The following is a 16,685-nucleotide window of genomic DNA, read 5'->3' as shown; positions in this document are numbered from 1 at the left end:
AGAGCGAAGCTTGTGTTTGGCTCAGCAAGGGTGAGTTTCAGTTACTGAAAACTAGTCCTGATCCTGTTTGCACATGTCTGGTTGTGGTTAGCATGCATAACCAGAGCACAAAAGGAGCTGAGGAAGTCTTGATGCAACTGGCTGGTGTCTTGCAAGGCATGCAGATGTGAACTGCTTTCCCTTCTTCCCATCAGCATGATGCAAGTGAGTCCCCGCGCTCAAGGTCAAAAGAAGGACCTGAAACTCAGCGACACAAAGGTGATAAGTCTTCAAGGTGAGCTGAACGTACAGCTGGTAGATCTGGAGAAATGCATTCCGGAAGATGCTCAGGAGCTGAATCATGGGGAGCAGTTGTGGGGTGAGCAGCCTGACTCATGAGGGGCTTGGCAGAGAGCAGAGCTCTTAGCACTGGAAGGGGATGTCTGACACAGAGCTCATGAAGTGCTTGGTGACGTGTGTCACTCTCTGTGCTTGTGGCATCTGGCCATATTGGTCTTCCTGCCTAATGCTGACAGAGATTGATGAGCCTGTGCAGTGACATTTGTTAAATGGCAGAAAAGCATCAGGAGGGTTAAAGAGCTGCCAGGAATGTGAAACAAATGACATCCCTGGGCAGGAAGGAATAATCACACTGCATTTACACAGCTGCTCCCTTGTGTCCCTGCTTCTCAGCTGAGCCCTGTACACTGCTCCTGTTGCTGTGTGGGGACACCCCATTGCAGTGAGCGTGTTGTGCTTCAGACAGCCTCATCCCTGAGCTGGTGGGAACGTGCTGTAATGCTGTGTGTCTTCTGAATCTCTTTGTACCTTGGTCTGGTGCTTCTGATGTGGGACTGGATGCCGGAAATGACCCTGACGGTTTTGATTTCCATTCCTGATAGCACCCTACAACTTTTTGTTTAATTTACAAAAAACAAACAAACAACAAAGGTGTGTAGGTGGAGACTGAGATCCCACTAGAATGCTCTGGGATGAGAACAGGACAAGTGTTAACCCCTTGAAATGTTTCTGTTTGAGGTTTGCATCAAATTTCATAATGGAGGAACTGATTTGGAGGTGGAAAGCTCGGATCAACCACGGTTTGCATCAAACTGGCAGGGGCAGATCAGACAGATGAGATGCTCCTTGTGCCATGATCCTGTGCCTTTTAATTTTATGATATTGTTTTTTTAAGCACTTTTTTTTGCTTTCCTTTCTCATGCTTGGCAGATCACAGCCTCTCCTCGATGACTTTGAGCACGCTCGGTATTACACAAGCCAGCCCAGCCCCTTACGCCAGTTTTCCAAACCTGAGCACTCTCCTAAAGGTAGGATCAAGTCTGCAGCTGGCTCAGCATGTGGGTTATTGTGGTCTATTTTCTTCAGATAACTAGCCTGAAGGACAGGGCAGTTGAAAGAGGAAGAATGGATGTTATTGTCCCAACAGGCAGATGATGCCGTTCAGTGTTTGAGCTTTACTTGCTTAGCACTTTGCTGGCTGAGAGAGTAAATAGCTGAATTGGTTTGCCTCAAGTTTGTCAAACTGCTCTCTGCTTGTCCTCTATGATCTCTCAGTGATAAATGACTGTAAACTCAGGCAGCAAATGAAGGAGAAATAACATCAGGACAATGATGTGATGGGTTTTAGGTGACTCACGAAAATAAAACAATTCAATACATGACAAAAAGCCTCAGAGTCTCTCCTGTCTGGAGGGTGAGTGGGATGCTACAGAAGCTTGTCCTGAGAACAGGCTTGTTTTGTTCCTGTTGCATCTCAACTGTTTTGTTGGCTCACTTCCTGAAACAGTTTGGCATCAGTGCGGTGTATTTAGGATCACCTTCCCTCCAGCTCTTGAAATCTGAATGCCAGTTGTCTGAATTACCTCTGGAGTCCCTGAGGGAAGAAAGGTGCAGCCAGAGTTTGACTCAGTGGTTCAGATTGCTTCCAATTCCACTGATTGCAGCTTAAATATGGACAGTTTACTTTCCAAAATTTAAAGTTTGGAAAGCTTTCTTGATGGTTATAGAGCACAAGAGCTGGAATTTGATGGCAGTTCATATAGTCTGTAAGCTCCATGTTCATTCTGGTTTTTTTAGTAAGACTGAAATGTGGCTGCAGTGCTGTTCACAGCCTGGAAGCAATAAGTGCCTGTCTTGTGGATTTATGCTTTCTTTTGTTTCAGAAAAGAAATGTACAATTCTCATCTTGATGTTTGACTTTACCAATATAGACACCCAGCAGGGCAGTACAAGTAATATGACTGCAGGTCATTGTATTTTCTTCACCAGGATCTATCCTTACAGATTGTTTTTTGTTTCTGTTCTGCTTTCCAGGTTCCCGTAGGAAGCAGTAAACTATGCTAGCCTTTGCTTTGGTACTGACTCTTCTGTAGCAAACATTACTGGAATTGCCAGGCAACTTTCTCAAATCCTTACCCTTTGTTGGGGGATCCACCTTCCACTCTCAAGATCTCCTTTTTAAGTGTCATCATATTAATTAGGAACGTTTGTTCATTTCAATTTTCTATTCATATGTGATCAGTCAAGCAGTGCCGTACAATCTAGCCACCAGTGAGCTGTGTGAATCAACAAGCTAATAACAGCTCCCTCTTATATTCCTTTCGGGCTTTCTTTTTATTTTTAAGCTTTGGCTGGAGCTTTCACAAATAGAAATGCACATACAAGAGGGGGAAAAATCCAAGATATGAGCTGGGTCATGGCAGCGCAGCAGAATGTCTCAATTGCATGTCCTTTCCATGTTAGGATGGCTGAGCAAAGAGTTATAAGAGGGAATGTGCGTTTCTTCTTCTGCTGGATAGCAATGGAGCCAATCTAACAGGTGTGTTAGCTTGCAGGAAGGAGAGAGCATCCTCACAAAGTCCACAATCCAAAGCAGGAACCTGGGGTTAGTGAGGAAGAAGTTGCCTACAGAATAAAACTCCTTGACTGCTGTGTTTATTTCTAGGGTTCCCACCAATTTGTTAAGAGCATTTAACCAAGCTTCAGGGTATAGGATAGGACAGTTAGGAGGAAAAGACTATTTCAATTGAAATTAGGCCTTTGTGTGTGTGGCTTTTAAGGCATGCCAAGGAGTTGATGAAGCTGTGAGTTGTGGGTTGGGGAGAATCACGCAAATGAATTTAAATGCCTGAGGAGATCTCTGTGGTCACTTGCTTGAGCTACCAGGCGGTGCAAGCCAAGGAATTCCACAGAAACCATGTTAAGAATTACTGTAACTCCTCGTTCAGTTACTGAATCACTTCAGCATAGTAACTTATATCTGAACATGAATTTGTCTTACAAACATGGGGCCATATGGGCACTGAGAATTAAATCCAAAGATTACACTTAGAAGCCACTTTGAGGTAGCCATGGAGTGCCAAACAGTGTGCAGAATGTGTGCTGTCTCCCTCTGACTCTGTTCTGTTCAGCACACCAGGCAATCTCTGGTTGGGATCAAACTATTGCTCTTCAGGGCACAGTGGCATCTCCAAGTTTTAAGTCCTCTGTGCAGATTTGCTCATGTACTTCTTTTTTTCTTCTTTTGATGGTTGGCTTTCCCTCGACTCTTCGAAAATCCTGCTTGCAGTAAGAAGCAGCCTTGTCCCCTTGCCTTCTGTCATCCTAATTCTTTTGTCTTGCTGACTTTTTTTTTTGCGAAGTGCATTTTTAAGCTGCAAAGCTGAGTGGCTGGATACTGGCTTGTCTACCCAGCCCAGTACAGGTTACTCAACTTGGCAGTCTCGTTCATGGCAGCAGAGCTTGGCTGCAGAGCCTCAGTGCCCTACTTGCTTATAGCACAACGCTGAGCCTGTCTTGCCACACTCTTCATCTTCTCCTGGCAGCTGCAGTTCTTCTGCTGGCTTTGCTGAGGAGATGAGGCAGAGCTGTGATTATGTTCAGCCTCACACTGGCCTGTGTAGCTGCCTGGGAAAGGAGCCTGACACTTCTGTGGAGCTTTGTGGAGAGCAGATGCTGGCATGGAGTGCTGATAGGAAGTCAGAGAAGATGATGGCTTTCTGTTGTTGCACTAACGTACAATTCAAGCCCATAGACAGCTGAAAGGCTTTAACTTTGGCTGTTGTCCTTGGTTAGAATAGCTACTGAGACAAATCACCAGGAATACAAAGCAACTTGTTTTCACATAAGTTGCAAGGGCACATTTAGTAACACAGCACGAGCTCTTGCCTTGCCTGGAACAACAACTCAGACTTCCATCTCTTACCCTGGCTGAGATGTGGGCTCCGCTTCTGTACTTGTGAAGTTCCAGGTAACCCCTCAGCTCCAGGCATACACTAACCAAAAATGTTGCAACATAACTCTTTGTGCATCAGCAGCCATACCCTCGCTTCTAGGCTGTGGGCTTGCTTACCTGCATGAGTCCTTAAGTGAGTTGCAAGCTCTTGCTTGTTTGCTCTTTCTTCTCAGGAAATATCTCAGCCAGTGGCTAGATTGTACTGCTCTTTCCTTGTGCCCTCTTCTTGTTCCATCTGTGTCCATTCAGAAGTGTTAATGTTTTTTTTAAGGGATTGGGGTAAAAAAAAAAAAAACAACATAAACAGGTTTTTTTTTTATTATTATTTGATAACTTGGGTCAATGTGGCAACGTCATTTGTGGTGACTTTGTTTTATAGAAGTTTATTTTTGTATTTCATGTAACAGTCAAAATTTTTACTGCTGAAAATGCCATTTTTTTGTTTTCTGTGGGGTTTTTCCCCTCCATTGCCATCAGAGTATATTTACTGGTGTAAAATGGATGCCCGGTAGGGTTTTATATGCTAATAGTCCTGCAAATATCCCAGGCCTTGCTGCTTATGAAAATTGATGGGGAAAAATTCGGCCAAATAAGAAAGTGGTTGTGCTTTGTGCACGCTTTGCATGGGAAAATGGTGACCCTCTGTGCAAGGCATGGGGGAAGCCGCTAAATAGGGATCCAGCCCTCCCTGGGCTTCTGGAGAGAACTGTGATGGGCTTTTTTGCACTGCAGTTGGCTGACGTAACTTCTTTCTTCTAATCGGGAAAGTCACAAAGGCCCTGAGCCTGCTGGCACAGAAAGGACCTGTTAAATCAGGAGAGATGCTTTTGAGCATCCAGATTGTTGACTTCAGTGGGATTGAATGGAAATGATATGAAAGATAATTTTGTGTTGATTTGGTTTGGAAGTTGAGTGAAGTCCAAAAAAAAAAAAGACCCAGTGCCTAGGCTGTGAAGCTGCAGCATCTCCTTAGTGGCCTCCTCAGTCCAGCCATGCTGTCCAGTGATGGCACCAAGAAGAGGGAGCTCACGGGAAGGACCCAGGAGTGTCTGCTACTTCTTTGGATTCTTCCAGGGAGTGTTGAGTGTTCTGGGGCTGCTTTGTTCTGTATCCTTCCTTAGTGCTTTCCTTTTTAATCTTATTCCCTGCCTTTATTCATTTGCTGCCCCTTGTTCTGCTTTTGCTTTATTTTTCCGTGGCCCTTGTGAAAAGGAGGACCTTGAGGTTTTGCTAGAAGAGAGCTGACACCTACAGGGGGAAATGCTAAGATTGATAACTGAGAAAAGCGTACAGGGGATAAAGAGAGCAGTTGTTCATCTGACATGCCTTGAGGACCTCACACAGAGATCTTCATGCAAAGATCACACCCTGCATGTTTAATAGCCATGTCCATGGCACAATTGAAGTCAAGAAGAGCTAAGATCAGAGGTGAACAAGAAGCCAAATCTTCCTGGACCTCAGCACCTCAGTTCTGCTGAGAGTCAGCAAGATGGAGTGGCGTAGACCAGATACAAAATCATCACCTTGCATGTGTGCCCCTGGGAAGGGGAACAGTGAAGTTATCATCTTAAAAAAGAAACGACTAAAGCAATATCTATTTCCATGGCAGAAAAATACGTAACTTCCTTTTTGTATGTGTATGTTTTCTCTTGCTGAATCTCAGTAGCTCTGGCTGTGTTTTGCTCTGAATTTAGTAGTGCGTTGGAGCTGGGACCCCTACCCCGATCATTCAGATCTTGCATCCTTTTCTTACTACCTGTATTAACAAGGAAACATGGAGAGTCCATCACTGTGGAATCCTGGCACTTCCTGATCTCCACAGCAGGCACATCTCACCAGCAAGAGCTCTCACCACCTCCTTGCCTCTGTCTGAAGCACAATGATCCACAGAAGAGAGGTTGGGTGAACCCGAGTGGTCGTGCCTTACCTGCAGAGATACTCAATGTCTTCAGCAGTCTGATCTGGGTCACCTTGCTATGAAACACTGTCTTAAATCATGGACTGTAGAGCTTCCTGAGAAGCAGTTATCATCATGGAAATAGACCAAACAGGTTAATCTCATCTTTTTTTAAGGAATTTCATGTTTTTCAACTTAGTGGGGGTGGGAAAATATCAGCTGTTAGGGATAGATGGATTGTCTCATCATTGAATTTCCTCCTCTCAGGGAGGAAGGATAGAAGTTACAAATGCTGCAGTCTGCTTTGCTCTGTAAAAGGGATCTTGTATGTACAGTATTTTTGTATCTTTGCATTCCCACCTGTCTGTTCTTAAATCAAGTTTCATAACATACATAGGAAAAAAAAGGATTTTTTTTGCAATGCTAGACCTTTAAAGTTTTTTTTGTTTTGTGCCAAACTACAGCCACTGTTACATTCTACGGTATTCATTCAGTTTATTGATCAATGTGTATATTATATTTTTTATTATCAAGGTTTTTATTTTAATTCGTATTAACCTGTATGCAAGCTAACTGTGGATTGCTAATTTATATATAAGGGGAGCACTTTGGAGACAGTGTGAGGATTCCCCTGCTTAGTTTACACTCCTGTCATGTAGTGCAGCCAGCCCATAGAACTCATCAGTTCTTGCAAAGAACGTTCTCCTTTGGCACCTGCCACCCAAGTAGATGGCTGCTGTGAGGAAGGGCAGGAGCACTGATGCTGCAAGGCTGTGTTTGGCTGTGATAGGAAATGAAGCACAGCCTGTAGCAGGGCTGACCCAGCTCTCTGCTGTCCTATTTGTGGCAGAGATGCCCGGGGATGCTGCTGCAGCAGGAGTCCCCTTTTGGGGAGTGACTTTGAGGTTTAATCTGCCCTATAATCCGTCCCCAGCAGATGGGCCATTCTGGTCTTACCCTGCTCTGAAGATGCTCGATGTGTGGTGTTGCAGTTGCTTTGGGAGATGTGTGAGGCACAGCAGTGCCCCTCGCACTGCACGTTCCACAGGCAGCTCATCTCTTCTTGTGGAGAGCAGGAATAAACCTGCAGATATTTCAGTTTACTGTACTCTTAAATCGTGCCCTGCAGCACGTTTCTGTGCAGTAATGCCTGTGCTACATACAAGTGCCACTTAGACTGCGATGCCCCAGACAGGCTGCACTACACAGGTCCTGTGTTGAGAAGCTGCACTGCCCTCAGCCTGTGGGCTGCAAACATCAGCCACCACCTCCTTTTGGGGTGGCACAGGGTAAGGCTGGAGCTGTGCAGCTGATGCTCATCATAGGAGAGTCCTAGAGAGGACAGCGGCACACAAATGAGTATTTTCTACTTCACAGCAAACAAGTTTCACTGTATCAGTGTTCACTCTAAGTAGACTCCACAGTGTGTCTCCAGCTGCATCTGTGCACTGCAATATAGCTAACTGCCTCAGAAAAGCTGCGGTTGTCTAATTTAGCTCTTCAGGGTAAGCTTTCAGCCTGTTGGATCTAAATGTTGGCCATAAGGTAGTCGAGCAGTTGAACTTCCTCAGAGCTGCAAGTGTACCCTGTGTTGCAACAGCTAATCCTTAAGTATAAATCGCGCACTGACAATAATCTGTCTATGCAAGCCTATTTTTTTCTGATTTTTGACTGTTCACTCTCTAATTTTACCAGGTTTGGCATAGAACTTCTGAATGACATTTAACCAAAGTATCATGTCCGTGTGTGTGTAGCATGTTTTGCTTCTTACTCCTGAGTTCATTGAATGTAAAGGGAACATTGCCTTGCCCCATTTTGTTCAATAAACCGTTGTATTTTGTTATTGACCACATCCTTCTGTCCCTCTGCGTGCTTTTCTGGGAACACTGAATGGGGTCCTTCTCCTCAGTGTGTCTGGTTCATTCAGTCTGTGGGTCACACAAGAGCAGGGGGAAAGCAGCACTTCATTCCACTTTTGGCTCCCGGAGCTTTGCTGTTTCTACCAATAATTATGTTCTTCCAATTTAATAGATATGTAGCAAAACAAAAGTTTGTATTTAATTTGATTGTTTTGTGGCCAGAGAGATGGAAAAAAAGCTGTGTAATGTCTTGGAAAGGATTTGGACTGTTCCATTTCCTGAGATTGTGATACTGAAAAATAAAGCTGTGTAATTATTTGCAAGGGTAGGATACTTTTTTGGTTGTTTTTGTTTTTGTTTTTTGTTAATATGGCTTTTCGTTTGCAAAATGTTGTCTTGAAGCTTCCCGAGAGCAGCTCAGAGCTTCAGTGGTTTGACAGAAGGCAATGAGAAAACACGACCAATGTCCTGGGTGTGGCCAGTATCTTCAGAGGAGGCAGGTGAGGATGCAATCACATTCAGCTGGTCCCAGGAGGCAGGGAGCAGCAAAACACATAATAAAAAAATACTGGGGTTGGGCTAACAGAGGAAGAGCCTTGTAAATACGGAGCATTCCTAAGTGCCAAGAACTCTGCCAACTTGCAATTTATTGTAGACTTCTGTCTGGAATGACTGGGTTGGTCTGTTTTCTTTGAAAGGCTCCTTTCATGCCAGCCTTGGCGCTTGTGTGAGCGCTGGGTGGGAAGGGGGCCAGCTGGAGCCCCCAGCATCATCTCTCACCTGCTGTGCCAGTGTGCTCACAGAGAATTGTATGTGGGAACCACAAAAGGAACATTGAAGGGCCTCTGGGGCCTTTAAAAATTTTTTGGCAGTATCAAAGGAATTGCTGATCTCTGGGTTTCCAAGTCGCATGCAGCTACCAACTGTTTGGATGTGGCTGATGATCCGTTGTGCTGTTCAGTGGTGATGGATCCAAGTTTCCCAGGTAACCTTCAGCTATGAGAGAAGGTAAGCCAGCAGAGACTGCTTCAAGCCAGCGTTGCTGGGTACTTGGAACCCTAATTGCACATTTGGCTGCTCCATCCTGCCCTGCAAGATTGGATTTGCAGATTGCAGCAGCCATGGGTGCCCCATCCCTGAAGGTGCCAAAGGCCAGGCTGGATGGATCCCTGGGCAGCCTGAGCTGGTGGGGGAAAACCAGCCCACAGCAGGGGTTGGGACTGGGGGATATTAAAGATCCCTTCCAACCCCACACAACCATTCTGTGATCTCCCATCTGTGCACATTTTCTGGTATACTTCTGCCTAGGTTCATGCTATTGTGTGTTGCTTGTGGCTTGGGAGGGCTGAGCCGTGCTTACAGGCTGCCTGAGGAAGGGCAGGGGATGCTCACACTGCAGGTAGATGCTTTTCTTGCCTAAAGAAAATGGTAAAAATGGAGATCGAATAACAGAATACCTGAGATCAGCTTGCAAACCAAGTTTAAAGTGAGTCCAGAACTTGAATCCAGCATTTGTGTATTGGTAAATGTCTGTGCTTCTCTGATGCCAGGGAGCCCAGCCCAGCACCCTGCAGCGGCTGTGCCAAAGCCTGCTCCAGTTTCATCATGCTGATGGCAGGCAGCAGTTCTGAGCATGGACACCTCCATTTTCATGTTGTCTTTCTACCAGCATTGTTCTCACCTTAGTAATCACCTCCCCAAGACAGACTCAGTCCCAATGACTCACCTCTTGGCCTTTTGAGGCCATGCTCCAAACAGATGCAAACAGCCCCTGGCTGGTACCACTGCATGGCTCCTATTTATGTCTGAGCTGCTTAATGCCACTTCACAGGACATTTCTGTCCCTGCTTGTTTCAGATTTGGATCCTTTTCCATCTTTATTAAAACACAGTTGACATATCCCGTATCTATTTATAAGCATCCCTTTCCTGGGCTGAGCCCAGAGCGCATTACACACCACAGCCTTCCTCTCCTCGTCATCCTCCCCGGGTGCTGTGTCCATGCTGAGGCCACGCATCTGATTGTCCACAGAGGGTGCTCTGAGAGCATTAGCATCCTAGCCAGGCTGGAAAACAGGTGCTTTGTAGTTTAACAGTTAAAAGCAATTACCTCCAGCAACAGCTGACCACCTGGTAATGGCTCCCCTGGCAGCCCAAGGCAGCTCTGTTATAGCAGGAGATAATTCAGTTGCACAAATTGAACGTTAATAGCAGTTGGCTTCTCTGCAGGCTGGGGATGCTGAAACAGCCAACCAAGGCTGGTCCCTCCGACCTCTCCTACTTTCATACCTGGCAGTGGAAGTCACTTCTGCTTAGCTGAGAAGAGTTTGTTTTCTTTAACTACTCTTCTGATGTACTGACGAGCTGGTGGGAAGTCAGGGCAAAGCCCCAGAAACAAAGGGAGTTGTTGCCATGAGGGCCCCCAAGCCCTGTGATGACACAGTCCAATCTATCTGGAGTTTGAACAGAAACTACTCAAAAAGAGCACGTAATAGGGAGTTCCTGCAGAAGCAGGGCAAGGCATCATTTACATACAAGCTATCACCATTGTGATCGATTACTGGGGTACTCATGAAGGCAGTGTGAACCTGGCCAAGGAGGTGGGCTTATTCCTTGAACCTTATTCCCTGGTGCACCACGTAGCAGAGATAGGAGCTTGCTCTGCACTACCACCTTTTAATAATAAGAGCTTGAAAATAAAGCCGGGGTAATGATAAAATTAAGTTATAACACTGTAGGGGAAAAAAAAAAAAAAAAGGATGAAGGTGGAAAAATGTTTTAATTTCATTTCGAGTGAGGTTTTCCTTCGTCCCTGAGTGGCATGCTTTATCCCATGGCTCTCTCTAGTGGTCAGAGCGCAGCAGAGAGGCAGCTCATGGCTGTTTCCTGTACAGAACATAGACAGACCTACTGCTTACTGAATAGCAATGAGTGTTGTTCTTTTTCCCCTCAGAGTATTGCAACTGCTCTCTCATCCGAAGATGAATCTTGCAGCTTCCCTCCTCACTGCAATGCTTGCAGTGACTGTTGGTGTGAAATGCTTCAGCCTGTGGTTTTAAAAGGTGCAAATGTGTTTTCTGGCTTGTAGGGCTTTGGGGATTCTTTTCTTGCTATAGTGTAAGACCTCAGAGAAACCTGTGGCTGCTGCCTGGCAAAGAAGCTCTTAAGGGTGCTTCCAGAAACTCTATTTTAGTAATGCAGCTTCTTGCTGTGCAGCACTGCCAGGGAGCTGCAGTGGGTGCCTTGAGTGCTCTGCATGGGAGTGTCTTGCAGCTCCTCACCTGGGGAACCATTGTAGGTGGCTCCTGAGGTCCAGGCTCTGCAGCCAAGTGACTGTCGAAAAGTTCCCATGGACCTGCCTGTATCCAGTGGAAGAGAGATGCTCTCTAGCAAAATTCTCCTGTAATGCACTTAGGGAAACCTCTTCCTGTGTTTTTTGTACACGAAAGCAGAAAAAGCATCACTGCTGTGAAGAATATTGGTAGCTTCCATTGCAGTGGTTGCCTGAAAATACCACTATGATGGTACTTTACCAGCTTGAAACTGAACGGTCCTCACCCCAAATTACCCTGGTGCCTGTGCGAGGGGGAGGCACCCAGGTGCAGGAGTAGCAGCTCACCAACACCAGCCCTCACTGCTGTTCACACCTCCTTAAATTTGTTTTGGTCCAAAAGCATGGCTGTATCTATCTGCCTCAATCCCACGGTCTGAAGCACGTAACTATTCTTGTATCTTGTCCTTCTTCCTTTTGCAGTATTTACCCTTTACAGCTTAATTGGGTTCTGTGTTACTGAAGGCTGCTTGCTACTTAAAGGGCATTAGAGACTTGCATTGAAATATTTATGTTCAGTGCATTACTTCATTAAGGAAATGATCTAAAATGAATGAAGATTGAATTATGCTCAAAATGCCCTATAAAACTGTATGCCGACTGATTACTTAATGGTTCTCCTGATACATGATGCATTAGAGGTCCATGTTGCCTTTAATTTTTCATGGGCTAAACTATCTTGCAGCAACCCTGGCCTGTTGGTTAATGGCATTTCCTTGTAACAAAAAGCCTGTTTCTTCTTTTCTTGCCATACGTGGTGTTTTTGAGATATATGAATGGAGATGCCAAAGCACATTTTGTGCTTGAGAAAGTAACTGAGGGCACTAAGGGTATATCACTGCCATTTTGGAGCCAAGATAACTGTTCAGAAGATGCCTCTGTAGCTGAAGAGAGCCCTTGAGGTGTGTGTTCCATCCAGCCCTGAACACGTAAGCTGTCTCTCCAATGTACCAGTAAGGGGATGCTTCTGAGATTAAGATTGAAAGAGCTTAATTCAGTGCTAACCACACAACAGAACATTTGGGCAGCAAAAAGCTTTCACCAAACTCTTCAGACTTCGGTTGAGGTTCTCAGTAAGTTCACTGCAATTTGGTCTTCAAGAGTGGCAAATGAATTCTTCCAGCTGGGACTCCACAGTGCAAATACTGACTCGAACAGGATGCAAAGCAGCAGCACTGCAACAGGTATTTTAGCCACTTCCTTCATCACTTCCTTTGTGTATTCCTGTTCATTTCTTTTCTGGAGTCTTCTACTGTTTTTCATTCCCCATGAAAATCGCTATGCACTTCCATAGTGGAGGAACTCCAGCTGTGAACACTGGACAAGGCTGAAAGTGAGCCTTCCTTTGTAGAAAGGAAACTGCCCTGGGTTTAACAGAAACAGCCTTACCATAGCAGAGATGTCAGCCCAGTTTCCCTTCTGGCCTGTCCCTTAGCCTCATGCACTAGGGCAATCCAACCCTTGCAAAGTCAGTTGTATTAATTGATACTTACTGGATTATCTTTCCAATCCAATGAGCTTTAGCTGGGTGAGCTGGAAAATAAAGAATGTGCAGGGAGTCCAAGTTTCAATTCAGTAGAACCCCTTTGCGAATAAAGCAGCTCCTGCAGAATCCAGTTTCTCAAAGCACTGAGTATTCCTCTGCTGTGAGGGGCAGAAAGAGCAGGACTGGGGAGCAGGAGAGCTGGGTCCATCTTGCAGATGCAATGCTGGCAGGGCTGAGGGTGCAAGTATGGAGCTCTGAAGCAGGAGGTGGCTGCCACAGTGATGAACAGGCAGTGCTTTGCCTGTACCACCCTTCTCCTGAGGAAATCAGTATTTTGTCTGTGTGACTTAGAAAATTCAGTGTATTGACACACTTTGGGCTATTCACCAGGAAACATGGTGCATGGATGTGTGCATCAGGCTCAGGCTGCTGTCTGCTTTCATGGTTTGGGGCACTTAGATTCCCTCCAGGCAGTGTCCACTACAGAAGCAATTTTCTGCATCAAAAATATAAGGAGTTGTCCAGTTGAAAACTTGAGTTTTAATCTTGCTGAGCTACAAAGCGATGCCACCTCTGTGCCAGGAGAGTGTGCTGGCTACACAAATATAGCTTGATAAGACCACGCTTTGCAGCGCTTGCTGCTCAAGCTCTGAAGCCCTGTGATGAGTTCACAGAGCCAAGTGGAAAATTGGGGGATCCTGGGAGAGGAGAGCTGGTCCCACTTCTGCAGCAATTCGTGCCTTTGATGCTTGAATTAAATCCTGGCTGCAGGTATCTGGCTTGGCACTGCTGGATACTCAGTCCTTGGGCTAGTGGCTCCAGCTGGTGTTTCTGTGGCTCCCAAGGCTTATTGCTACCTGCACTCAGAGGCACTGTGTCCCTCTGGGTGGTGGCAAGCAGAGAGCTTTGGAGCCACGTGGCCGTACAGCCATGGTGTAGGCAGCAGGGGACACTCACAGGTGGGAGCAATCATGGGGATGTTCACAGGTGGGAAAGAGTGCAGCCCTGGAATCAGAATGATTGCAGCTATGCAGAGTGGGGTGTGTGGAAAAAGGACACATGCAGAGCAAAATGAATTAGCATTTTTATTGCACTATTTCTCGAACAAACTGGGGTTTTTGCTTTGCTTTCTCAGGGGATTGGGAATATCTACTCCCTGTCTTGCAATGAAAACCCAAAGTGCATCCTCTGGCTCCTGAAAGCTTGAGATTTCTAACACAGCAACGTTTGTTGTTGTTTTTCCCAAAGTCAAAAAAGGACATGGGATTTGTGGTGAAAGTTATTAATAAAAAGTGTTCTCTGGGGCAGTGAATTCAGAGGTTGCCTCATCAGACAGTAATTACCAGCCCAGCACCACCATTCCTGAGACAATTGAAATTTAGCCTCCTGACAAAAAATTGATTTTGAAGATTAATTGTCCCCTGTAGCACAGTTTTAGTCCAATCTGAAATACAGAGAGGACAATTGTCCTTTGAGTTTAATAGAGCTGTCTCTCTTTGATATTCACAGGGCTGGAGCAGCTCTATGCATTTGTTCTTGTTTTTGTCTTGACTTAAGGCTGTTTGAGAGATGCTCATGTCAGAGAGAGAAGAGCCATGGCTGATGTCTGTTGGACTTGATGGTTTTAGAGTTCTTTTCCAACCCAAATGATCCCATGATTCAACTGTATTTATTGCCAGCGTTAGACAAGGGGTAACAGAATTAGGATTTAAAAAGTAATCATAAGATACCTGGGGAAGCAGCAAAGCTATGGACATGGGGGAACTCATCTTCACACCCACCTATAAATTCCTGCTCATGTTCTCAGGTCGTGTACCTGCTGGGAAGTGGGAAAGTGAAGGTGCCTCTAGCAATGGTAGGACAGAGCAGTGAGGTTTGGGACTTCTCCCCTCTGCAGGGCTTAGCAGCACGATCACAGGGAACCTGTGAGACTGGCTTGCAAATGCCCCAGCTGTCCTCCATCTCTCACACCTGCACACATTTATCCCATAATTCTTCACTTCGTTTGCTGCTGCTGCTGCCGGTGGTGGGAGAGAAATTCCGACCAGCATCTCTGGGGTCGTCCTTTATCGTCAGAGGAAAACGGTTCGACAAAGATAAGCAGGAAAATAACTTCTCGGTAAGTTGTAAGCAGTCTGAATTTTCTTAAACTGAGATGCCCTACTGTCCTCTCTATCCACTCACAGCAAACTGCGTTTGTGTGTGTGCGATGCGGGGATTTGGCCACATGATGTCTCTGTGGGTTGTGAAGAGCCGTGTGTAAACGGAGGTCAGGCTGGAGCTTTCCCCTTCCTCTCCTATTTCTTGTTAGGAACTTCAGATTCTGATGTGAATCGGGGGGCCGGAAAGACTTGATCCTAAAGGACGCTGCTGAGGATCTGCAGCCATCAGTGCTGCAGGTATAAAGTACACCAGAAAATACACACAGAAATGTGAGATGAGGGGTCCTGGCCAGCCAGTATCTCACCTGCTCCTGCCTTGCATATAGCCCCATGAGAAAAGTTCAGTGTGCTCCATGCAGGGGGTGAGGAGGTGTAGCAAGTGTAGATCGAAACCTCTACCGTTCCTTTGTGGAGTCTTGCATGAGGGTTTTGCAACATGCTGCTAAAGCTGTGAATCCCAGCCCTGTGGGTGTATCACAAGGAGCTGTGGGGTACTGCAAGGCTTACTGCAGGCATACAAGGGGACCAGTCCCCAGGGACGTTCAGGCACAGATTGAGGATTTGAGTGGGACAGATACGCTGCATCGGGTCTAACATCCTCACAATCCTAAAGGAAATGTTTGCCACAAGGCTTCTACTTATGCATGGTGAGAGTCCGGATTAGCTGTTGCCTGCAGCTGGGCTCTGTGGTATCTCTGTGCCTTAGGGCATGGAGAGATGGATGGGCTTGAGCTTGCTTTGGGCATGGGATAGATAAAACTGGACAAATTTACAGCTGGAGCTGCATGTGGAAATGCCTCAGGTTTCCAATAGAAATTTCTGCTGGGGGTACTAAATTTCATTTGCAACGGTAGCTGGAGGACCCAGCTGTCCTATGTTAAATGCAGGTTATGTTACAAACAGGCAGATTCCTTTCCAAACCATCTAGTCTTAAAGAGTTTTCAAAACTTCACTTCTGCAAACCCAGATCTGCCTGGATACAGGCTTTTCTCATAGTGATTCAGCAAGTCTGTTGCTGCTCCCTAGGAGTGTACAGAGCCGTATATAAGTCAGATACAATTTAAAATAAGCGGAATGACCTTTTTTCCAGCTCAGTAAAAAGTTCTTGTATCAAACGGGCAGCTCCAGCTCTGCATGGGTTTTCTTCTTGGATCTTTTATAGTCCTTCCTCCTGCAGTGCATCCACCCTTGTGCTGGGAAGGCGGTGGGTGGGGAAATGTGCAGCTCCAACGAAACAGCTTCATCGAGCCTTGGGGTGCTTGGGCAAAATTGTGCACGAGTCTCATGCTGCAATTGTCTGTTATTTGCGTGGGAAGAGAAACTTGAAACATCTCAATCTATCTGTTAAGCTGCTCTTTATGAGCTACAAATGGTTGAGTATAAGGAAACTAACAGGTTAGAACCAAAATCCTGCCAGTGTTCTCCTGGAGTCAGGGATGACAGGAATAACGAGCTTTGTTGTTTCTGTATGAGGCATGTGGAGCTGCAGGGGGGACAAGGAACACGATGCCATGTAGTCTGCTCCTTAGATGAAAGGAGCTCTGGGCTTAGGGATACTTAAAGAAGTGAAGGATTTAACGGGGAGATGGTTTGGGAAATCTGCAGAAAGCGGACATCTCTGTTCCTATACAGTTCACAAGAGAAAAGGGAGGAATTTGTTTATTAAACAGCTTTCTGTGACTTATTAACTCCATTCATCTGAGGATAGAGCAGCTCC

The 16,685-nt window shown here is 45.8% G+C and overlaps 1 protein-coding gene across 3 annotated transcripts in view; it reads left to right on the top strand.

The window, feature by feature from the left end:
• The window catches only part of CCDC50 (coiled-coil domain containing 50), a 39,502-nt gene extending 31,163 nt beyond the window's left edge, over window positions 1-8,339 (top strand). For 2 of the 3 annotated variants that reach the window (XM_090147388.1, XM_031603405.2), the window contains 3 exons: window positions 195-274; window positions 1,210-1,307; window positions 2,314-8,339. In XM_090147388.1, the coding sequence (XP_090003514.1) occupies window positions 195-274; window positions 1,210-1,307; window positions 2,314-2,333 (198 nt within the window). In that variant the 3' untranslated portion in view covers window positions 2,334-8,339. The remainder of the gene's footprint in view (window positions 1-194; window positions 275-1,209; window positions 1,308-2,313) is intronic. The other variant, XR_016469654.1, reaches the window with a different exon arrangement.
• Window positions 8,340-16,685: the final 8,346 nt, after the last annotated feature.

Source organism: Phasianus colchicus, chromosome 10 (assembly GCF_987193195.1).
Source record: "Phasianus colchicus chromosome 10, bPhaCol1.hap1.1, whole genome shotgun sequence".
Classification (NCBI taxonomy): domain Eukaryota; kingdom Metazoa; phylum Chordata; class Aves; order Galliformes; family Phasianidae; genus Phasianus; species Phasianus colchicus.
This window is presented reverse-complemented; position numbering and strand designations above follow the sequence as displayed.